The sequence below is a fragment of the Rhipicephalus microplus genome, chromosome 7, assembly GCF_043290135.1.
Source record: "Rhipicephalus microplus isolate Deutch F79 chromosome 7, USDA_Rmic, whole genome shotgun sequence".
NCBI lineage: Eukaryota > Metazoa > Arthropoda > Arachnida > Ixodida > Ixodidae > Rhipicephalus > Rhipicephalus microplus.
Window position 1 is genome coordinate 19,544,233 of NC_134706.1, and position 25,213 is coordinate 19,569,445.

Below are 25,213 nucleotides of genomic sequence, written 5' to 3' on the forward strand. Positions count from 1 at the left end.
CTTTATAGAACTAAATCAAACACGAATCAAGCAGAGATGGTGCTATACCAGAAACTATCGAACAGTATTCGTACAGTTTCTGAATAGTAAGGCAACCATTTTCGAAGTGACCTTTGAAATGGTATTGTAAATTTTAGAAACAGCCTAACAATTACATACTTTACTTAAAACAAATATTCACAATTAAGAGAACATCTCAATCCATCGCTTTTAACCGACAAAAAATAAATACACAAGTTATGTAAATGGAGGCAACTATAAAAAGCAGCAACTAGAGCCTAGCAAATACATTGTAACTGCTGGTTCTAAAACAGCAGTAACTACACTAATTTTGGTGGCACAGTGCCTACAGCTTTCAAATAATGATGACATATAAACCATTAAACAATACTCATCACATCACCATCATGAATGTAATGATGAGGTTGGTGAACTCATGGCTACCGCTTAGAGAACACTGGTGTTTCCAGCAAGAATTCCTTCATTCTTTCATCAATATATAGTCAGAAGTCCTGTAAAGCCTTGGGCTACACGAGTCTTGATAATTTGGTTATTAGAAGAAGCAACATTACTTTTCTTGTTTCGTTCCATTGAGGTTTTTTTTTACATGGGTGCTTGTTGTTAGAAAAACATTTGGCATTTTTAATATACACTGCATCATTTGGTGTACTGAATCAAATGAAACACTATTTTATTATTATTCTAATTTTTCAAACATTTATACACCCCTCATAAGTACATAAGTACATGCACAACTGAAAAAAAGAGTTCCTGCTGTACTTGGGCTCCCATAAGGCTTTCAAAGAATCCAATTTAACGCCAAACAAGCAGATTGATAATTGCAACTCATCTTGAATAAGAGTAACGAGATTTTCACCCTCTTGTGTTACAAGAGTGCAACACCTGCTAAACTCAATCTGCTACGTTGTAATGATGGAGAAATTCTCATGCACATACATTGCTTAGTCACACAAAGACTTATTAATATGGCCGAGCAACAATTTTTAGAGACAACTGTCTTCCTCGAGATACTTTATTGCACATGTTTTGGTCTGTTTGTCTGTCACACGATTCAGTCGCCAGGCCAAAGCTTGAGCACTTGCTGAACACCCAGCCATCTCGAACTGGTGGCTGTGTTCATACTTGTGAACATTGGCGATCGAAAAGCATATATTACGCATATCTGAGGTGCAACGTCAATACGTAACTATTAGGTGGTGTGTTACTTTACTGTGAAATACACAGATATGTAATTCTAAAGACACTAGTTTTTTTATGCTTCTCTGAAAACGCGACACTATGCACGAAAAAGACGGCCGACAGAAGACTATCAATAACTTCTAGACGACATTTGCAGCGAAGCGTGCAAATACGCAGCGAATATTTTAAGTTATATTATAATATTTTCACTTATAAGCACCCGACACTTCAGTAATCACATGCTGCAAAAATCTTTAGGATCCGTTGCCTTTGAGCGAAGTTACAGGCATTTGTTGAATGCTTTAAGTGCTTGTCAGGAGTGACAAAGTGAATACACAGGTGAGGAGCAGGAAGACGTGTTCACAGAAGGAGAATGTAGAGGCGGCAAGAAACGAGAAGAAGGAAGCCGAGAAAAGGGCACACAGCATTACAAGGCGGAACACAGGAGCCAGGATCCAGCGTTCGTGAGACTGACAGCTACGGAAGTTCTGACGGTGTCTGGCTCCAGTCTCCTGCTCGAGCGTTGGCCTCGGCAAGGAGCTCACGGAACTACCGCTGACCGTGGGCAGCAGTGTATCCCGGCCGAGCGTCAGTCTCGGCGAGCAGCGCCCAAATCTACTGCTGCAGCGGCAGCTCAGACTGCACGCCGCCGCTTGGCACAGACCCGGCGTGTCGTCATCTCGTCAGAGAAGGCCTACCAGCTGACCGGAAGGCGCGCCGAAAAACGTAAGCACGACAACTAACAAAAGCACAAATGGTGGCAGATGTTGAGCTTGCGACATTGACTTTACTTTATCTGTTCCTTTGAGCATGTGTTTTCTTTGTGTGCGTGAGTTTTGTAACAATGAAGAGCGAGTTCTAGCTCGATACCATCGGCTTCTGCGATTTCTCAGATGAGTGAACCGGTCTCCAGCTTAAGCGCGACAATGTCGTAAGCTACGAAGGGGAGGGGTTCGTCAGAAAAGTAAGAAAGTACGCGCGCTGACGAAAGGACCCTCCTTTGGCAGTGCGCGTCACAACTTGAGGACCTTGCTAGTTGTTCTTCAAATGCACTGCTTCCTTTCAGTTTGATTGCAAGCACGCGTATATGACGACATTCTACGACGGCCACTTCAACTACGCAACAAATAAGCCAATAGCTGTGTGCGTGGGCACTATATGGCGCAGAAATTTTGCTATACGGCATCATTTGTTGATAGAAGAGAGAGTGACTTCCAGCTGACTTTGAGAAAAGTTGTGAATTCTAGGCCACGTGTTGCTCTACAATGTTTGGCTGATTAGTTAACGGGAGCCTTTAGCTACTCACCGGCAGTGTTTTCTGACCACGCTCTAAATGTGTTGCACGGCCCATTTAACAAGGACAGCTTTATGCAATAACACGGCTTGCTATGCTTAGCCATTAGGCAGGTAGAAATGACCTGAAGCGAGCGCTCATCATACTCATAGTGGGTATGATGATATCCTCCGTTGGCACTCTAAAAATAATTTCAAACATCCATTAACTACTTTCTGCACTTTTCTACCAATGTTAGAGTGTAGTGTCTGTTCAGACAGATTTTTATTTCCTGAGCTGTAATATCAATGCAACAAATCTTGTTTTACTTCAATTTAGTGTTGTATAATAATATTTCATAAAATGACACAACACATTCATGTCTTGCCAAGGCACATTTAAAAACCAGCTAGTGCTGAAGTCAGCACAATCAAAAATCAAGTAGCAACTGAATGTTGATTACGCACACTGCTGCAAGGCACAACAGTGCTTTTCCTTTTTTTTCCTTATGATATCACTCAATCTGATAATTCATCACATTTTCATTCGTTATATCAATGTGTTATGGTACTCTTACACCTTAATCTTACGAACCCAGATATAACAAAATATTGGTTACTACGAAGTAATTGAAAAGCAGTCTTGTAATATGGTGTTAGGAATATACCTTTAGAACGAATTTCCACATATAACGAACTCAACTTCGTGTAAGATGCAGCTTTGTTAGAATAAGGTACAATGCTTGCAGAGTAGAATTATTATACCAGCAAATGCTGCAAGAAAAAACATTTATTTGTGCTTGTGTTGTGACCTGTCTGGAAGGTGTTTCCAAAGCATGTTTGTTCAGTCGGCTTTGTGACCGAGTTGTTGTGGAGAGAGCAGCTGCTGTAACGCCAGAGCCGAGTGGGCCACCGCAATGATCTGTGCCGCCCGGTACATCCGCACGGGAGACAACAGCACACAGGCGAATGACAGGAGCCGAAGGAGCCACGCCACTGGCCGGTAGTATGACCTGCGCGACAGAGCGTTCGACAAACTTCTAACGTCGCAGAGAAGTCAAGACCGCTAGTTCCTTCTGCTGTCGTTAGAGGCGCAGCTGTGCCCACCGTTGATAGCAAGAGCGCTCACTAGATGGCGTGCCACCACTAAGCCGGCGGTTCACTTTCAGTCCGCGCTCTAGTTTGATAGCAGACTGCTCGTGGGCCGCACCTGTATACAGCGTGCAACAACTGATTAGACCGACAACGTCGCATTACAATCTCTGGTGCAGTCCATGTGAATACGAGCGTCCCACTACCTTCAGGGAAACTTGCATAGACATTGTGGTCTCGAACTTTCCACTACATCCAATAATTCAAGATCCCTTGGCTTTGTACTTCACAGACCACAAGGCTGTTGCACCCAAAACAAACGTTCCCCTGAGGTTCAGGTCATGTAAACAACAACAACCAGAGGAACCCTTGTGGTCTGTAACATCATGTGGAAATAATTACATCAATATGTAAATTGTCTACACACTATATCAATATATAAGTTATAAAACATCGTGTATAAGATGTATACATATAATCCCACAACACTTTCTGTATTACGTCTGTGTATGATGATCGAGAGAATGTACAGAGGATTCATGGTTTACCAGATCTAACCTCTAGAGGAAGCTCCTTGATCATCATTCACTTGGTGGATATGGTAGTGGCTTTTTTTTTTTTATAACGACAGCTTGACATAACCGTGTCATGTCATTACGAACCTGGCCACTTAAGGTATTGTTGCCACCGAAGTAAAGATGCCAACCAAACTTATTAGGCTCGTGTGAATAGAAAATTCTAGGTTCAAAGCGAATTTGAAGTGAACAATGATTTGGGTGAATAAATTCAAATTGAATTGGAACAGTATAGTACATCACATATAAGGGAAAGTAAGCATATTTTTCATGACGTAATTAACCTGCCCAATTAAAAAAAATAAAAGAAGGCATGTGCAAATACCATTTTTTTGGGTTCAAATGAAAGTGGAAGCAACTTTGAAGAATAGTAGCATGATTAAACTTTCAGTACAATGCAAGGGAAAACCTGTAAAATATGTTTTGTTTTAAAATCCAGTGAGCTGGGAGCATATAAGCCGGCATAACAAGCTTGTCCCCTTAAAGGCGCCTTGAAACACTTTTTCAAGTAACCATGTAATTAATTCGCTAAAAGAGCTTGTTGCATCGCGAATTCAATGCCGCAAGAATTTTAAGCATGAACGAGTTTACAAATGTTTGTCGCACGCTGCAATCGCATTCTCTCTTCTCTCGTCCCGACGAAAGCGCTGGAAGCTGAGCAGGGAGCAATGGCAGGGGCAAAGAAAATACGTAACGAGCACCTCGTGAACTTGAGTACTTCTTTATTTTTGTTTTCTTCAAATACGTGGCTTCTTCAGTGTGAATGTGCGTGCACGCACGGACAAGTCGCGGCCTGCCGTGGTGATCCCTGTAACGACCGAGCGCGCCGTGTTCAAATTAGCCAATGGCTGATAGATGGCCTTTTACAAGTTATTTTTTAGCCTCTTCCGTCATTTTTCGAGAGAAGAGAAAGAAATTTTTAGCTGACTTTTATTTAACTCACGTTTTCTCTGGAGCCTTTAATACCGATCGGCAGCGCTTTCTAATTATGCTCAAAAAGTGCTGCACGGCCCCTTTTAAAAATTATGAATCCATGCGAGCGTAATTTGTTAGTTGAAGTCAGCCTTCGCAGCAGGGCAGTTTTTCTCTGCGCATGTTTATCCATGGTACGGCACTCCTCCACTGCACTGAAACAACCTTTACAGTGGAGTAACATGCAGATTAATTTCTACCTATTCATTGAAACAAATTCCGATGCTGTAACATTCACTAAAATATTCGAAGTGGTCAGATGTTCGCACAAGCCTAGAAATCATGGGATTGTGAGGGGAAGAGAAGATGGCGGAAACAAAAGCACACGTACAATTTAACCCAAAATTTTAGTGAGACTGCATGAAAGAGCCCATTTCGCAGAAATTTCGGCGGTGGCGTCGGCGTTTCCATCATTGTGAGCAAAAAATCATTATCTTGCACGTGACTGAATAATCGAGAAAGACGCAAATAGAATGCATACCTGCCAAGTTCAAAGATTCTGAATCCGGGAGATTTCTGCAACGGGGTGGGGAGGGGGCATTAAAAAAAACTAAGGACAAAAAAAAAAAACACTGCGAAAAACAAAAGGGTGTGAATGGGGGGTCTCAATCGCAAGTGCCAACATCAGCGTTGTAGTCTTATAGCGGCTAGATGTGGCCAAACACACGAAGGTAGGGTTTTTCACTAAGGTGAGAGTCTCAAAGGATCAACACAACTAGCAGAATCTATTTTGGTCAAAACAACTCGCATGTGTCTTCCTGGGACACACGTGGACAGGACGGCCCAGCTGGCTGCCACAAAAGCGTGGATCAAAGCTTTGCTCACAACTAGATTCTTTTGACAGGAATGCCAAAACGCGCCTGGCTCCTTTTTATTGCGGTAGCAATTATATGGACAGTCTAGGCCGTTTTTTTTGCCGTGGCCACCACCGCCGTCCTTCTCCGTGTATGTATACGCATCTATATATATGAACACTCAAGAAAGAAAAAAAGCCGCCGGCGCTCAGCACCCAGCTACTTGTGATGCGCCAACGCACGCTTATTTCTCCCGTGTACTTTGCCCCATGGATGGGGGGGGGGGGGGGTGTTAATGCTTGTGCGCACACGCTTATCCTTTGGTGGGGAGAATCGTGTGCCTTCAGTTTTCACTGGAACGATTGCGTTAGTTGCCGGGCCCACAAAGGTCACTTCAGTCTATGCACAGGCCCCTTTTGCGAAAAGAGCGCGCTTTTCACACACAGTGAGGTATAACATAGTAGAGTGAAACTTTGGGCTAGTTGGTTTTGCATAATGAAGTACTTACAGCGCAAACTCAAGACGCGGATACTAAAAAAGAGAAGACACAGACAGGTGCTGGTATAAGTATAACAACTGGGACACTTGTTAGTTTGTACTCATCTGAACCTGTGATTGCGTATCGTGCATCATTTTTGTTTAAACAGCACGGTACGTGTTGAGCAATAAACCTTGTTATAGTTGTAGTGACACGTATCCCGAAGGAGTACGGTCACTAGCGCGGCTCCGGTTTCAACGAGCCGCAGGGCACGCGTTAACCTTCGCCGAGGCGAGAACACGATACTGCTCAAGGTCGCAACACTTTATTGTCTGTGGCAACACCAAAACACAGTACAGTCCGTCGCAAAGGCGCGGCGCAAAAGCAAACAGGCTTATCCATGCCACAGGCGAAAAAATACTACACAGGGTGCCACGAGCACGTCTCCGTCGTAAAGGTGATTCACGGAGACACCGAGACCAAGGCCGGGTTGCTCGAGCGAGGGCAAAGGCGCTCGCATTGGCTTCGGAGGGAGACGGGTCGGCGTAGCTAGGCCACGCACTAGGACACAGTACCGCCCTTCGGCCGAGCATACGCAAAGGGGCAACAAAAGGTGAGCGTTCGCCTCGGGCGCGAGGCGCCATCAGCGAAGTCCGAGGAGCCCCGAGCAACAAGAGTCGATGGACAGAAAAGGGAATGCGTGGCTCACCATAAGCTGTCCCGGAGAATCTCTGACTCGCTCCCGACGCACGCGCGCAAAACCTCTCGGGAGACAGCGCGCGGCTTCACAGTCGACACCCACTACCGGGTGAGAGGGGTTAAACGTCACTCCTTGGTCTCCCAGTGCGACAGACAGGGAAGGAGGGGAGTCATCTCGGGACATGAGAACGGCAGAACAGGCGGCAAAGCCCGCGCAAAGGTGGTGGGCTAGCCTCCATTCCCACATAGTTCACTCTTGTCCTGTGAGCATCGTTTTCGTGTACCATTTGTGTGAGCAATGCGCTGCACGTTTCGATCTTTTGGCTGTTCTCAGCATTACATTCCAAATTGTTGCTGTCGCATTCATTGCTTCGCCCTTGCGGCGAAACTGTGACTTTTTCTTTTTTTTTACGTATTTACTGCCTTCAACATACCGCTGCATGCCCTCTGGGCTTGTAGATCGCTATCACGTCGCCACCACCGTGGTTTTGTGCGTGGCGGTTGGGGCATATGGTAGTTCCTTTTACAATCCCTGTGCGCTTGGCTGCATACATGCCTTCAAAACCACCGTAATTACTCGAATCTAACGCGCACCTTTTTTACGGTTAAGCGAGTTCATAAATCGCATGCGCATTAGAATCGAGTACGAAAAAAAATGAATGCGATCATTCTATTGCCATCGGCATTTTCAAAATGGCCGCCCTCTACGTGCGTCTGTATGGCGCGTTGGCCATTTCTGCCTATGTGCTTCCCATGTGCGAGACTTCGTAGGTGCGCTGAGGAGTTCGTCATCTTGTAGTGCATTGCATTGACGGTATGGAAGGGCCGACTCCAAAAACTCTAGAGCACCACGATGCCGGTTAAGTGGCCACGAAACGCATCCAACACCAGCATGTTGCGAAGACGCAGCAGTGCACCTGGCCGACGGTTCCACACCACTCCTATCCATTCGAGCACAATGGCCTCATCCATGTATCCCTTTTTGTTTTGCGAACGACAACACCAAGTGGGAACACTTCCTTCGGCATTGTCTTGCGTTTGAAAATGAAGAAGGGCGGAAGCTTTCTACCATCTGCCGTGCATGCCAGCATGACGGTGAAGCGCGAGTGCTCGTTGCCAGTGGACAACAGCTTCACATTCTTGGCGCCGCGCTGCGTGATCGTGGTCGACGAAGGCATGTCAAACCACATGGGGGTCTCATCGGCGTTGCCAATCTGCCCTATCATGTAGTCGTTCCGCTCCCGAAGCCGGTTCATGAAGCGCTGGAAGTTTATGTGCTAGTCCTCGAACTCCTCCGGCAACTTTTGACAGATAGATGTGTGCCGCCAAATAGAAAATCCTTTACGTCGAATACCGTATTTTCGCGCGTATAACCCGCACCAAAAACCCAAAAATTTCAGTGGCAAAGTGGAGGTGCGAATATTACGTGGGGTTTTTCCTATAGTGCTGCTTCACAGCAATGCGTGTTATGCTGTAAAGCCCCTTAACAGTGTAGCGAAGGCTACGGAGGCGGTTTCCGCAAATTCGTGTTGCTCCGCAAGTAGCACGGCAGCTTGCGGCTGATTTTGGTTTCGCTTGCTTGCATCGTGGAAGCGTTTAGAAAAACATTTGGGAAGAGACAATTCGATTGTTCAGTGTAAAATCTCACTGTCATACCACAAGTATATTGTTTGTACGTTCGCGGCCGCTCAGTGAACTTCCACATGTCCCGACGTCATAGACGCCATGTTTAGTTTTGGAAAGGGCTTGCCAGAAAGGTGGTGCTGTCTAAGAAAGTTCCATAATAAATAAAGTAAGTTCCATAATAAATAAAGCAGTATTTATTTCAGCAAGGCAAATGATATGTTATAGTGCCTATAGAAATATTATCAGTAAATTAATGTACAACTTTTTAACGCGGTAGCAGGCATGCATTTCGGTTCTGTTGTTTCCAGGGTGCTGTTACAGTGCACTAGAAGGGGTAGTGCTGTCAAGTTGTCGCCGAGTGTGAGTGCTCTTTACCTCGCTGATACCGCTAGTTCTCCACATCTCAACCCGTTCGCCAAGCCTAAGTCGATCTGTTCTGTCACCATGAGTAGCGTACGGCGGCAGGCCTTCACGGCACAGCAAAAGCTTAAAATCATCGCCGTCGCCGAGGAATTTGGAAATCGCGAAGCGGGAAGATGGCACGATGTGAACGAGTCCTGCGTGCGACTGTGAAGAAAGAAGAAAAAGAGCCTACAAGCCGCGCACCGCGACCTTAGGTCATTTCGTGGCCCCAAGACCGGTGCCTACCCTGAGCTGGAGGCGTAGCTAGTAAAGTTCATCAAAGATGTCAGAAGCAGAGGTCAAGCCGTATCGACCGATATGGCCCAAATGGAAGCGCCGCGACTTTCGAGGGAGCTAGGCCTACCTCACGAGTTCCATGCGAGCCGCGGATGGCTGCACCGCTTTATGAAGCGGCAAGGGCTCTCAATCATACGGCGGACTACAATATGTCAACGCTTGCTGGATTTTTATGAGGAGAAGCTGCTCAAATACCAGAGATATGTTATTGGCCTGCGAAAGCAGCACAATTACATTTTCTCGCAAATCGGCAATGCGGATGAAACTCCTGTTTATTTTGAAGTGCCGTTGGACACAACGATTGAGAAGAGGGACAGCAGTTCAATGAGCGTGCTGACCCGCGGGAACATGAAACTGCGCATCACAGTCTTGCTTTGTGCCCTCGCCGATGGCATGCAACTGCGACCGTACGTCATCTTGAAACGGAAAACTCTACCAAAGGTTTATTTGCCTGCCGGTGTGGTGGTGCGCGCACACGAGAACGCATGAATAAACAGTGACTTGTTCGTAGACTGGAACAAGACGGTATGGAAGAAGAGGTCCGGTGCGATGCTTGCAAAGACGTCCATGCTCGTTCTTGACTCGTTCCGCGGCCACACAACTGAGGAAGTGAAGGACCGCCTTTCACGCAACGGCACCGCACCGACTTAATTGTTATACCCGGTGGAATGACGTCAATGTTGCAGCCTCTAGATGTGACGCTTAACAAGCCCTTCAAAGCGCATGTCAAGCGCTATTACGCCGAGTGGATGGCCGAAGGCTGCTACTTGGCGCCGACAGGACGAGTCCGAAGGCCTGATATTGCCCTATTCTGCAAGTGGATTGTCGAGGCATGGAAGGCCATTCGAGGTGAGATGGTGCGAAAAAGTTTCAAGAAATGCTGCATCACAAACAACATGGATGGAACCGAAGATGACCTAGTGAAGACTGCGGCTCAAGTGATAGCTCTAGCGAGTGTCGCGACAGTGATTGAATTGTGACTGGCCTTGCAGGCAGCGTATTCTGCTTGCTAAATAAAGCTTTTTCTGTCTACATATGTGCTATGTTGCTTGAGCAGTAGCTTTTGTACAGCCTTTCCTGTATATCAAATGTGCGGGCAATACGTGAGGATTTTTTTTTCTTTCTCAGTGAGCTGAAAGTGGGGGTGCGGATTATATGCAGGGGCGGGTCATACGCGCAAAAAAAACGGTAAATTGATGCACCCAAGAGTTTGGTGCACGAAACTTTTTTCTCGTGAGCCCAGCTTCTCGAGCGAGTTCCACAGCTTTCTTGCGAATGGTATCCACGGTCACTGGCAGCGAGCGCGCACGAACTTCCCGCACAAAGTCCGCTAGCTTATCCTCCAGCTGCGGATGAACGGCACTTTGTCCACGAAACGTCATTTTTCGAGGATTGCACATCTGCAGCTTCCCTTTCTGTGCCCTCCAATAGCTCACGCTTTTTTCCAATACACCAAAGCGGCGCTGAGCCGCCATATTCCAATTTGCTTCTGCGAACTCAACAACATCTAGTTTAAACGCAGCTGAGTACTGCCTCCTCGCACCGATACTCATATTCAGTGAACGAAAAAAAAAAAAACAGACCACTATAAATGCAAAGCAATGTCAAGCACAGCAAAAACTCGGAACAGATCGGAAGCAAATCACGAACAAAAAGAAACGGAGAGAAAAAAAGAACAGACTGCGATCGGATTTGGATGCGGATAAGGCCGCGTCCGGCTTCTCAAGCACATGCAAGCCACATGTTGCCAGACAGCAGCGCACTTTCGGCTAGACACCGCTATATAAGACGAGGGGCGACTTTAGCTTATTATTTTATTGAAAATATCTCGACTTATATTCCGGTTTCTACGGTAGGTTCACCTGTTGCCCAACGCACACGTAGTGGGCCCTTCACTGATCCACAAAAAAAAAAAAAAAAAAAACAATTACGGTGTTTTGGGCACTCAACAACTGTGCTTGCAATGGGCAATCGATGATGCTTTGAAACGGCCAACGTTATGCACAAAGTCGTTCGTTTTCTTCACTCGGGTAAGCCATGCACCGAGAATCGAAGCAGGCTAGCAGTTCAGAGGTGACACGCACGAGTCTCGGTTATGCTACAGTGATCTGCTCTTAAAGGCAAAGTCCAAGCGTGCCCCAATTTTCGCTTTCCTATCCATGAGCTCACACACAGCACACAGCTCTGGAGTCTTTACGTTTCTATTTCCGTCTTGTCTTCTTTGCTCCGTTAAAAATTGCTGAATCTGTGAACCGACTAGTGCGCCAACAAGAGGATTATCCTTTCGAGAAATCCTTACAAATTTCTTTGTCGCTTCGTGCTACAAAGAGGTGGTTGTCTATTTTATTTCCCTTAACTATTCGGCCACATTGCGAGTCTCCGCAGAACTCTTTTGCCTAGCATTGTATCAAACTGAGGTATACAATTGATCGACAAAGGCCGCTTTCTGAGGTGGCTAGTTTCCCGTCACGATCGATCAATCAATCAATCAATCGCAAGGGCACAATACGATTGTCTCACCCCTGGGGATTCGGAACGAAAGGTTGCCAGAGGACGGCCTGGGCCAAGATCATAAAGGTCGCGGTTGGCGCCAGTGGGTCGGCCCCGCCTGGACGGGCAGACAGGGGTCCGACCGAGAACCAGACTAGGGCCGCGGGCAGCCCCAGGGCTGTAACCCAGAGCCACAGGTGCAGCAGGCACAGCTGCAGACGCCACCCGCACGTCTCGCTTGACGGGCCCCGTCGCTGCTCCTGGGCCGACTGGCGGGCGCACTGGCACACGAGCTGGGACATGCATGAAGAGTATGCAGATTACAATCACCGCGACCGTCATCATCTTGACTGCGCCCATTGCACGACCAAGGCCCCTCCCATATGCCGTCTGTCAATCCGGTTCTGTGCTTGCTGGGGCCACATTATACTCACAAACTCCTTTGATCTCACCTACCTACCTAAACTCTTGTCCCACCTCCTTTCCAAGCTTGCCATCACTTGAAATACAGTTTGTCACTCTCAATGACCAGCGGTTATCTTGCCTTTATCCCAAAGCCACGGTGGGCCCCGGCATAAAACTATTTTGTGTTAAAATCAGCAGAGGTAATTTAGGGTCCTAAGGTTTCATTGTTAATACATCCTTGTTTTCTAGCCCTCTTCGTCTTGTAGTTTTTTCGCGCTTTTTTTTCATCGTGACATGTTACCGACTCACCCAACAGTTTATTCTCTATGTTGGCAGCTCTACGACAGAGACGGCCAGAGAGACGAGCAGCAGGCAGCTCACCCTGATGGCAAACACGACGCTGCCCACAAGCATCGCCACGGCAGCGCAGGTGGCAACCATCAGAAGCAGCAGGCCCGTTACCAGCAGAAACACTTGCGGCAACCACGGCTGCTTTTTGGGCGGCGGACCCCGGTCGGTTCCTCTTACCATTGCAAGCATACTGCAGATTGCACGAAGAACAATCATGTAGTCCAACACTACAAAGTAACACACAAGCTACAAGGCTCTGATTAACTTCAACTAACTGTGACAAGTTCACATCATGCCTAAGATAACCTAACTTAGCCTAACCTAGCTTAGCCTAGCCTATTCTGTCCAAGTCAAACTAACTTAAACTTCAAGAGGCCCACCACAAGGCCCATAAATCGGAATTTGTAAGGCGGTGGTTTCACTTCCAAAAGCCTTCTCCTTCTTTCAGATACAGTACGCTTCTGCTGTCTCTTCAGCAAGCGCATGATCACCAGAATTTCATTTCCAGAATTCAGATGCTACATTGCAACGGTTCACAGGAACACAATGTAACCGCAAATACTATAACTCTATTTATTAATGCTTCTACGTCTTGCAGATTTTGGTGGCTGCAGCCGGATTGGGTCATGGAAAACTCGGTTCCGGTCACATGCGAATTCCTACGCGCCGTGTTCCAATAACTGATGCTCCCTCAATCGTGTGCTTGTCGGCGATCAGCCTTTTCTGATACGGATATATGATCTCCTATATCCAGGCCACTTGTCATTTCGAATTGCCAAGTTTTATTGTAGCCTTTCATTGTTTCATGAATGATTGTGTTGTTGCCAGGAGCAATGAAATTACTGCATTGCTAGGCACTCGGTCAAAAGTCCAATCGCACAGGCCCAGAATCGTTTTCTCCAACGTTCCGCCCAAAACGGGAAGGGCTCCTAATTTGATTCTCGACAGACCACTAATCTTGCTCAAGAGTGGCAATGCAATTGCTCGAGGAATTACGGAAGTCTACCATCTCAAAAAGTGTGAGCAGGTCCGTGTAAGTGACCATTGCATTTTGTTGCGTAGCAAAGAAACAACTCCTGTCCCGAAACCTGCCATGACTTTTTTGTCCAATGAGCTTTTCAAGACTGCAGGAAGAGTGGCATTTACACACAATGACGTCTACACACCTGTCTTGTTCCTAAATACATACAATCCTCGTAAAATGAGGCGCAACATCAGATATGACAACAGGTACTGCACAGCTGCTTCAGGAAACTGTTAGAAGTGTATAAACCTATTATTACACCGATGTGGCATGAACCGAAAACGGTGAGAACGAAAGTATTTGGACTACATAGCCCGAAGTGAACACACTTCCTTCTATGAGCATGGTATGTAGGTACATACAATGAAGTCAATCTACAAGTCAGCTCTTGTCCTTTTTCCTTTTGTGCCACAAAAAGGTTAGCGCTAGTCTTAACTTTTATGTTCACATCATAAAAAAAATTGCACTTTTATTTCACCTCACTGGAACGAAGCAACTAGCCCACAATGTATTTCGCTAACTTCTGGTTGTAGTACCTGTCGAGCCACGTGGCGGACAGGTAGGTGCCGCCCGCAATCAGGATTCCCAAAACGTAGACGGCCCCGCATCCAACGCAGTACAGGGAGACGCGCAGGGCCACGTTCTCCCAAACGTTTGTCGTACCCATGTTGTCGATCACCAGAACGGCACCTCCTTCCGAGAGACTCCTGCAAATGCGGGAGCGTCGCTTTGCCTTTCAAGTTTTGCTCACTTCAAGTGGCCGAGTTGTCGCCAAATTCATAGATTCACTTCTTCACTGCCACTGTATACGTGTGTCTCACATGTTGTTATCTTTCCAAGCACATATTTGTCACATGCTGACCCATAGTCAGGCGGAGGGTTTCGAGCCTAGTCTACCCCCCCCCCCCCCCCCACGAAATTTAGTTGAAGGGAGTGTTTCACCAAGCAAAAATAATGAAAATACATGAGTTTTTCAAAGCCTTTGACAGGTGGGGACCGTGAAAAAATTTCTGGCTACAGGCCTGGTCGTATGTTAGTCTTTACAAGTTTTTCAGTGCGTGTATGTGTGTGTGAAAGAAATTTAATGGGAGAATGAGATATACAGTGGGAGAATATTATATTTCTACCATATCACCTGCACCACTCTCTCTATGAGGAGGAAAAAAAGTGCGTCTGACGTGCATCTCCACTTTATAGGCACTTTTATCTGTTTATTTTTTTTTGTGCCTTGGTTATATGCGAGAAAATACCGTATATGGGAGATTAAACTGGATATTTAGTGGAAGATGGGAGTTTGAATGGGATATTTGAGCAAAGTCCAAAGGAAAGATTGCATGAGACAGTAAACAGATTTAACGGAGTTTTGGTGAAAGATTGAATGGAAGGTTGAAAAGGTGACTGACTGAAAGCGTGAATAACAATTATTTCTGGGGTTTTACGTGGCAAAAACAACAGCGCGATTATGAGGCACGGTGGAGGGCTCTGAAATTTAGATCACCCGATGCTGGTTATTAGTGCATTCAGCCAACGTAATGAATCCGATAAGCAGGGAGGGCGCATCACGTGACCTCACGTCAACGATTCCCCTAGTCCATAAGCCACGTGGACGGACGAGCCAAACTCTCTTTTCGCATCGGCATTAAGGTGTCACAATGCTTCAGCTTTAGTGGACAAACCAGCAGTGTCTAGTAACGGGCACACTCTTTGTCTGCTCAACTGTCCTCCCCATCGACGCTAATTCATAGCTTGCTGGCGCATGGTTCAGTATTTCTGGGGCAGTATTTTAACACTATAACGTTCGAGTAAAAAATGGTGTACTGGGAAAACTGGTATACATTCACGGCAAAACGTGGCGTGTGGAAAACAAGACTGCTTCTTCGTCATCTCTTCAAGTATTGGGACAATTCATCACTCCTGCCTCGGGAACAATAAAACGTGGCATATCCCCGAAGTGAATAATGATGAGTGGGCGAAGCGGTGGGAACGTTTCATGTTACTGTAAATCACCCGTGACACCGACCACTCTCACATGTAAATGAGTGACAGAGCCGTGTACAAGGTTTATAGATCGTATATACAAGGTTATACAAGGTTCATAGATCGTAAATGGTATGTTGTGTTGAGTTGTGAATTTCGTTTCACCTTCATTATTACTGCTTTGTGGTATCCGATCTAACCTTAAGTTGGCAAAGACAAGGTCTGTGCATGTTCCCCTGGTAATTGGTAGTAGTTTCAAGTAATATGAAATGCATCCTAGAGCATATCCAGACGTCATATGCTGCACGAGCCAGTCGCTGTCCGTGATCATCGTCATCAGCGCCATTGTCATGGCATGTCACAACAGAGGCAGACATGGCTCAACTCAAAGGAGCTTCGCCTCTAAAACAAGCATGCAGATTTCCCATACTACGAGAGACAATAATAAGTAGGGCCATCTTGCAGGCTTCTGCCACTGCCTGGAGTGATGCATCACGTTACCTGATGGGGCAAAATGCTTACTAGAGCATGCGTGCGCCCATCATACGAAGACGACGGAACCGCTGCGACAATGACGGTAATAAGGATTGCTCGGCAATGGCAGTAATAATGGAATAATAAGTTATCACAAAAGCTTGATGGCCACAATGGTGGTGCTATGGGCAAATTTACCATGTAGACAACGATTGCAAACAGCTTGAGTGAATTAAGGCCATGAATGATGACGACAGTGCCATGACAGCAATGACCACAAACGACAACGATAGCTCCACCACGACGACACAAAATGCACGACGAAACTGACAGCATGCTGACAACAGCAACAGTGATGACACTATAACAGCTATGATGGCATGGCTACCAAATTAGCATTGTACTCCAGTACCATTCGGCACAAGAAACCGCATGACGTGGATACTGTACTCACTGAAAGAAGTACTCGACCAAGCTGGCCAGCAAAGTGAGTTCCAGGAAGGTCTCGGCCTTCTGCAGGGCACAGTTGAAGTCCAGGCTCACACCTGAGGGATGTCAAGTTGCAATCCACGAGAAAACCTCACTTTATCCAAATACACTCAAACCTCGATATAGCGAACCTGGGTATAACGAAATATCAGTAATAACAAAGTAATGGAAAAATAGTTTTGCAATACATACAGTGCTAATAAACCTCTATATTGAATTTTCAAATATAACGAATTTATTTTTGTGTAAGATGCAGTTTTGTTATAATGAGGTTTGAGTGCTATATGTCACAGATATAAAGATTTAAGCTGGCATTTATTGCTTGGCACAAATGCAGCGCCACGTTGTACTGTTGGTATCAAGCATAGTCTGTACAATGTCACCACCATACCAGAAAATCGTGTTACCATTCCGTAATGGTGTTGTAAAGCATCAAAACCGTCTACCCGCTTGAAGAAGTCACCGAGATACACGTACACAACTGATGACACCACACTAACACTTACACAAGGAAGTAACACATTCGTGAAGCATTACTGAGAACTACAGAAATCAATGTGCGAACAACAACGAACTGAATAATGTTCACACCGGGCCCCAACATGGTGTAGACATGCCACATGGACCTGTCAAAAGGCCAGAAAACAACCTTCCGGTCCAAAACTTGAGACGAAGCAATAACTGCGCACTTGTACGATGTGGACATGCTTGCTGCAGAGAGAATTTTGGGAATAGGCGCACCGATAAAAATTTAACGAAAGTTAAAAAATTGATGGCATATCCACAAAGTGAACGATGATGAGCGGGCTAAGAAGTGGGATCGTTCGGTGTTACCGTCGATCATTCGTGATATTGACCCCTTGCGCACGTAAATGAGTGACAAAGCGGTGTACACTTATGTACAATGTTTATTGGTCATAACTGGTATGATGGGTTGAATCGTTAATTTCACCTTGCCTTCATTACTGCTGCTTTGTGGTGTCTAATCTAGCCGTAAGTTGGCAAAAACTGCGTCTGTGCACGTTCCTCCAGTGGCTGTTGGTTGTATCCAGCCACACGAAATGCATCACAGAGCATACCGATACGTCATATACTGCCCAAGCCAGTCCTCGCTCGTGATGATCATCGTCATCAGCGCTATCGTCATCCCTGCTATGGCTCACACGAACGCTGCCAATGAATAAGCCTTGACTTTAAAAGACCCGTGACAGCGAAAGCTTCGTTTTTTTTTTCTTTATTCAAGCATTACCCCGCATTGCCCTTGGGTGTTACAGCAGGGGGGTTTACAACAGAGATACAAATAGGTCTTCATTTGCACAACATACAGTTTTTTCAGCAAGCTTGTTCCGTTTGGCTACACACTTCGGAAAAAAGAATTCGCAAATATGCGCGTCCTGGGTCGGTATTCAAGGATTTTGTGTTTGTGATCATTACGCATAGAAACATAAAAAGGTGTATTTAAATAATTATCCTTGTTTATGCCTACCTTTTATTATATAGTAGAAAAAACAGTTTCAATTTTAACTTCCATCATCGCGAAGACAACAATTCTTAATTCAATTCTTGCTTTATCATTGTGACACTGTCTGTTCTACGGTACCTGCCGAGGACGTACCTGGCTGCTCTGTTTTGAATACCTGCTATCTGAGAAGTGAGACTGGCTTCGGATGGATCCCATAGTTGGCAGGCGTACTCTAATATTGGTCTTAGACACGTACCGAAAGCGTTCCGTTTTCAAGTTCGCGACATCTTAGGTTTTGTTGAACAAAGTTTAGGGCCTGTTCAGCCTTAACAACTGTCTCACTGATGTGCGCATTTTATGAGAAATCAGCAGAAAACACGATGCCTAGGTACTTGGAGACGTTAACTGTGGTAAAGAACTCTTTATTTATAGAATAGCTATCTATCAGTGGTTTTTTATTTCTATTAAAACATATATGGATGCACTTTTTCGAATTTAAACACATGTTCCACTATTTACACAAATCATATATTCTGATATTCTGTTCAAGTCTCTCTGTAATGCTGTCGCATCTTCATCGCAAGATATATTTTAGTACACCAGGCAGTCATCTACGAACAGTCGCAAGAACGACGTAATACCCAAATTTATGACTTTTTTACAGAGATTTGTAGCTTTGCCTATGGTAATGCCAAAATTGATTCATAAATGCTCTAATGCATCGTATAATTTATGTCAAGAGTCCTTAATTTAGAACAATTTTGCATCAGTTAGAAACTACCCTCTAAATACCATAATAAACTGGCACCCCGCATGGGACAGCACCTGAGACTGTGTGCTTAAGCTTCAGTGACACTGGATGCGCCGTTTTAAAATAGGGGGACCCGCATGTTGTGAAGAATGAAACAATGTGGGTGCTTTGATGTCCCTCTCAGATAAAAAGAAAAGCATTCCAGGCGTAAGCAGTTGCAAGAGAGCAGCCTGACAACAGAGTGAGAGGGGCGATGAACAACAGTCATTGCCGGGTGCAGTCGGGGTAATGTGCGCGCCCCGCAAATGTTCCCCGACACCAACAATACTTGCTTGATCTCTGCAACGTCACAAGGGTGCCCCCTACCTACGTAAAAACACAGAAAAGGTCTACTGAACCTCAATACTTGTACGAACAGGCACACTGGCTTTAAAACAAAACTGAAATATCCCATAGGCAACGCTCGTCACCAATAACCGATTAGATATGTGCCCTGATGCAGGACTCTCAAACGACACAAGCATCTTGAGTTTCCAAATTTGGTGTGAGGGCTCCTGTAAGGAGCTCCGTCCCTAAAACGACCTGCTTCAACTGGTTTCAATTTCTCTTTCGACCTTCCCACCCTTCTCTGCCGTGGAAAGGGGTAGATACAGCCTATAGTCGTGATTATGCCTGTTTCGGCTATGTCAAAGCGCAGCCAACGATATGTGCCACTCATGTGAGAGTGGCGCAGTAAGGAATGAAAGTAAATGAAATAACTTCATGAATGTCATGCAAGGAGAGCACGAGTGCGCTTAGGGCTCCCAAGTTGAGACTGAGTGGCCTAGCCTGACAGCCCCATCGCGAGCTTGCTGGATGGCCCATTTCCGGTCAGCTACGCTGGAACTACGCAAGACGACACCCCACCTTGCAGAGGTAGCACTGAGGTTAGCATCGTTATATGTAGTGATGCACTCTCAGAGCATGTGTCCAAGTATAGCCATAGTGAGTTTGCATCGGTTTCCCGTGCACTCCAAACCTCGATATAAAGGAGACGGATATAACGAAATCCCGGCCATAACGATGTAAATGAAGAGCAGTCTTGCAATCGATACACTGTTAGGAATATACCATTGTAATAACTTATAAGTATAGAGCACTTATTTTCGTGTAATACGCAACTTCATCATAATGAAGTTTGAGTGTATCATCGGGATAGACATCTCGGCATATCACATGAACTATGTGCAGATCTGGGTAAGACCGTAATGGTCTTAGAGTGAGCGCTTCAGGCCTACTTTGTGAGGCAGCGCTGTGAGAGAGGCACAAGGCACTGGAGATGTAAACAAATATGTTCAACAACAGGGCAGCCAAGGCCGCACCAACCCTAAGCTAAGGCGCCGTTTCGCAATGCACAGGACCAATTGCCAGAGTCAGTGCTACGTAAAGTTGCCCGTAGACAACATTACGTCACTTCACATGCAAAGAGGATTGGGCAAGCGCAGGCGAGGAGCGGGGGAATTGTCTTTCAGGATGAAGCTTTTGTGCGACATGCACTGCTGCGGTGTTCGCAAAATGCGATTGCCACAGCCTTTGAGACACATTGGTAAATTTGTTAGGAGGCTAAAAAAAAAAGCCAGAGCCTATTAGCTGGCTCTTCAACACACTGTGATAGTAACTCAAGGAATCAGCATGTCAACGAAGCTATGACGCTCACCACAGGCATCAACATGTAAGCATACTCTGACGATGACACCATACTGTTAATATTGACGCTAAGAATCGGCACAACAGAAATCCAATAATACTTATCACAGGCATGATCTCGTAACAAGATAAGGTAATGATACTAGGCACGAAAAGTATGTCCACGTGCTGTACCTTGACATTAAGCAGCATCCTGAAGTAAAACCAAATAACAGCTGCGTGCGTATTTTGATGTCGTCGAAGGCAACCAACACGAGTTGGCCTACCTGACATATGCGTGGAAAACAATTGCTCGGCCAGCAGGGCCAACGTGATGGCGATGCAGTATGAAGGCACCATGGTTATGTGCCGTCGCATCATCTGCAACAGAGAAGAACCGTCTCAATCCGTCGTTTTACGTGCCAACTGCGATTCGGTTAAAAGGCCCACTGTACACACGACTATACATCTTGTTGACACTGTGGAAGCTACAGAATCAAAATGCGTTCCTGCATGCCAAAAATAGTACTTAAGCTTATTGATAATGTTATAAATGGCCTTGCTGCAGTAAATGCTTCTTTATTTATTACGAGACCCAAACAGTTGCAGGAAGTCGCAAATGAAATACAGTTATCGTTCGCTTTGCAAGAATGCATTTCTTTTCCTCCCTTCTTTTTGACAACACCACCTTTTGAGCGAAATTGCTGTGCAAATTCAACATGGCATCCATGACACTGTGGGTCAGTGTGGGAATGTGAACACGCTGGTTGGTTCTCCAGGAAAAGCATACTCCTAATATGACACTGAAACCTACACAGAATAATCGAAACTCTTCTTACATTCACAGTTCTCATGCACATAATACTATTCGCGCGTTAACGACGCGAGCAAGCAAAACCAAAATCGGCTGCAAGCTGCCCTACTACATGCGAAGCAACACAAGCGGGCAAAATCCCCGCCTCCGTAGCCTTCACCCCACCATCAAGATAAGCTGTAGCTGAGTTTAGCACTATAGCGCTAATCCTGTGCACACCTGTATGTGCTAAGCACATAGCACACTAGGGTCCTGCCTTGTTGTCCATCCAATGTCTGATGTTGCATGTTCACGCAGTGGTCAATATGGGCCTAAAACAAGGCTAACAATGCTCAAAACCAGTTCGTCATAAATTAACAGGGTATGAAGCAATATAAACTGCAGAAATCGGCAAAAATTAATCAGCATAGTTTACCTAAAACGATAAAACAACCTCCTGAAACATCCGGCTGGCACCCGTGCCGCGCAAGAGATGGCGCCACATCCCCAGAAATCATGAAAATTGCCGAAGCAGTAGCGAGCTTGGAATGCCAAGGAAATCAATAGGCAGCCTATGCTTTGTGCACTTTCTCAGGTTTCATAATAGTGCAGCTGCATTAGTTACAGGATTTATAGCTGTACCAAGACCTGCACAAAAACTATGTTAGCGCTACATTAACCACAGAACTTCTATGGCCTTTTACAGCAAAAGCTGTTACGAGATCACAACTCGGGTCACGCGCAGTTGTCCACCGCCGCCGCTGGTGTCAGTAACCATATTGCTTGAAATTAGAAAAAAAAAAAAAATAGCAGATCACACGTACAGCGGGAATCAATGATATACAAAGCACGAAAGAGACATGCAGATATGTCACTTTAAAATCAGCATAAAGTTACGAGGTGGAGCAAAATGATGCCGTACATGACTTCCATATCACGATTATCATGTTTGGATGTGTCGTTTACCTTCGTCATCTAATCACGTCACGTGACACCAAATTTAGTATATGTGAAGCTAGCGAAACGGCCGCGAGCACGCTATGAGCGTGGTATGATGTCATGTTCTTACATGACACGCCTGTCAGGATTATCATGTTTGCACCAGTAATATTTTCGTCATCCACTGACATCACGTAACACCAAGTTTTGTAATATGTGAAGCTAGTAAAACGGCCGCGAGCGCATCATGAAGGGCCCAATATACTCCCATGTAGCATTGATGTGCGCGCACGCTGGGCACGGCGACGCTACTTTAGCAAAACACGAGCACTTTATAGTCTGACGCCAGGTGCGACCAGGATCTGTCGGCGCGGCCCGAAGGCAACCAGCGCGAAATGTGACATTTCGCGCCAATGCTTTACCTAGACAATGCTGCGTCTCCCTCTTTTCGTGACAGAAAAATGCCGGATGCGATGAAACGTGCATGCATCAAAGCAACGAAGCGCGGCGCACGGCTGCGAGTACATGTATATGGCAGGACCAGCGCCTAGTGTGGCAACGCCAGCGTAATGCGCTGAAATGAATGCCGGCGAGCATGCGCACCGCGTTACGTCTAAATGTATTGGCGCCTTGACTGTGGCATGTAGTCATGTTGTTACATGACACGCATCTCATAATTATCATGTTTGCACCCGTCACATACATTCGTCATCCGTTCCCGTACTGTAATACCAAATTTGGTATATGTGACGCTAGTAAAACGGCCGCGAACACATCATGAGCGTGGCATGTAGTCATGTTGTTACACGACACGAATGTGATCATTTTCATGTTATGGTCTGTCACTTGTGTTCACCATGCAATCATGCCGTTCCATACCAGCTTTGCAACCTGCCATCTGAACGAAACCACCGCAAGAGCACCATGAAATGTAAATCATGAAATTCATGACATAGATGTCATGATTTTCATGTTATGACTAGTCAGATAAGTTCTTCGGTCATGTTATGCCATACCAAGTTTGGTATCGATACCATTATCGAAACAGCCAGAAGAGCAAGTCTTAGGCGGCTAGATAGATAGATTAGATAGATTAGATAGATTAGATAGATTAGATAGATAGATAGATAGATAGATAGATAGATAGATAGATAGATAGATAGATAGATAGATAAATAGATAGATAGATAGATAGATAGATAGATACGCTCAAAGTCGTCGAAGTTCGCTAAGAAATGCTTCGTATTTAAAACCTAGCACCAATGACACAGTGGGGCTCGAACCCGGGTCCGCTGGGTGCCAACCAAGTATTCTACCACTGAGCCATGCTGGTGCGTGACTTGCTGGCAAAATTGCCTTAGGCGAGCTTGACGTTGAGGAAGCAATCGCGTTAATACGGCTTATGAAGCGTTTTAAAAGAGTGACAACCAGTAGTCGCACAATGCAAATAGCATATTGAGTGGGTCGTCCAATGCTCCAACCCATTACAAAAGCTTGTTCTTGCTCCCCTATTAATTTTGGCACATACCCACTTCATCCATAATTCCTCATCATTCTGAGCCACTGCATGAACAAGTGGCACAAAACTCCTTGCAGGTGTTTAGCGGATACCACGCTTCTGAGAAGAATGACAAAAAATAGCAAGCGAATGCCAACCTACTACCTAAAAAATTTTATTATTAATGCCCTAGTGGGTATCCAGCAAGTGTGCTTGCAGTAGTTACCCAAGGAGTGTTCAGAAAAAGCTCTGAAAGGCCGCTCTTCTAGCTTTCGCTGTGACTGTGCTGAGCCTTCAGCGCAGGCCTGGCGTTTTTTTTTTTTTTCTTCTATGGTGTTTTTACCATTGGATACGCACCAACTGGCTGCTCGCATTCATGCGCTACCAAGAACAGTTCTGATGGCATGCAGCGAAAAGAAACTACTGCTCGTCGCTGCAGCCACTACCACTGTTCCTATCAATGTGGTCATCAGCAGCGCCCATGCAGCGTTACATGCGCCCCGTAAGAACAAGAACGAAAGAAGTTTTCCGTAGCCGCCGAAGCCTTTGGTCACCAATAACGTGACTGCGCGTGGCGACCTTCCGATGGCTCGCGGACAACGCGATGGTGAACATTAAAAGACGTGAAGCGGTCCAGCGTTCTGGCTTTTCAATTGTTTCCATATGGTTCGTGCTGGTGATGAAGGCGATGCTGCCTGCACTGTCTCGTTTTGGTTGACTGCGAATGCCCTTTTTCGGTAATTTGGGTCAGACATTCACAGTGCTTCTTGTCGGGCGAGCTCTGCGCATCGACCGAATTAACCGGGTCGTGGCCAAGTATAGCTGAATGCATGAGAGTTTGATGCCATTAGGCAATCTACATACTTGCCTGAACCAGAGAAGACATCTAAGTCGGCTGGTTTTTCTATTAACGAGGGTAAAATTAATTACCTATCACTGCATCCGTATTTGCTACGTAAAGGTTAGACCGTACCCTACACGAAGAACAGTCGCTCATCTGTCGTGCAGCTTCGGTGTTTACAAGCACCCACCTGTCCCAGGCTGGTCTTCCAGGCGGCCTCCGCACGAAGCTCGTAGCTACATTCGGGGTCCAGGTAAAGGTGCAGCTGTGGTGGTGGGCCGTCACTCCTGCCCGCGTTGCTCTGTACGTGCACGAGCATCGGTGTCTCCTTCGGGCCGCGGCGCGAACCCCTACGACAGCGGACAGCACAAAATTACGTGTCATCCTCATCACTAGCTGAATTCAAATTGTATGTTGCTATTCGTTTACACTCAAACCTCATTAAACCAAACTCACATCCGCTCCCAAAATAATTTCGTTCAAAAATTTGTTATGAACTGTTATCTGTAACACTGTATTCGTGACTAATTTTCATTTACTTTGTTATAACGGATAAATCGTTATGTCCATGTTTATGATAATGTGGTTTGAGTGTATATTCATGTTCACTGCGTCTTGTTTTCTTTTACAAATTTTTCTGAACTTGC

At 45.7% G+C, this 25,213-nt stretch overlaps 1 protein-coding gene across 2 annotated transcripts in view; it reads right to left on the reverse strand.

Moving 5' to 3' along the window:
• Window positions 1-3,155: 3,155 nt before the first annotated feature.
• Window positions 3,156-25,213, reverse strand: part of PGAP1 (GPI inositol-deacylase) — a 50,152-nt gene continuing 28,094 nt past the window's right edge. Inside the window, exons 15-21 of one of the 2 annotated variants that reach the window (XM_037430419.2) lie at window positions 24,757-24,916; window positions 20,783-20,876; window positions 16,583-16,673; window positions 14,214-14,384; window positions 12,684-12,843; window positions 11,928-12,190; window positions 3,245-3,485 (exon numbers count right to left, since the gene is read on the reverse strand). In XM_037430419.2, the coding sequence (XP_037286316.2) occupies window positions 3,317-3,485; window positions 11,928-12,190; window positions 12,684-12,843; window positions 14,214-14,384; window positions 16,583-16,673; window positions 20,783-20,876; window positions 24,757-24,916 (1,108 nt within the window). In that variant the 3' untranslated portion in view covers window positions 3,245-3,316. Of the gene's footprint in view, window positions 3,486-11,927; window positions 12,191-12,683; window positions 12,844-14,213; window positions 14,385-16,582; window positions 16,674-20,782; window positions 20,877-24,756; window positions 24,917-25,213 lie in introns of both variants that reach the window. The other variant, XM_075868796.1, reaches the window with a different exon arrangement.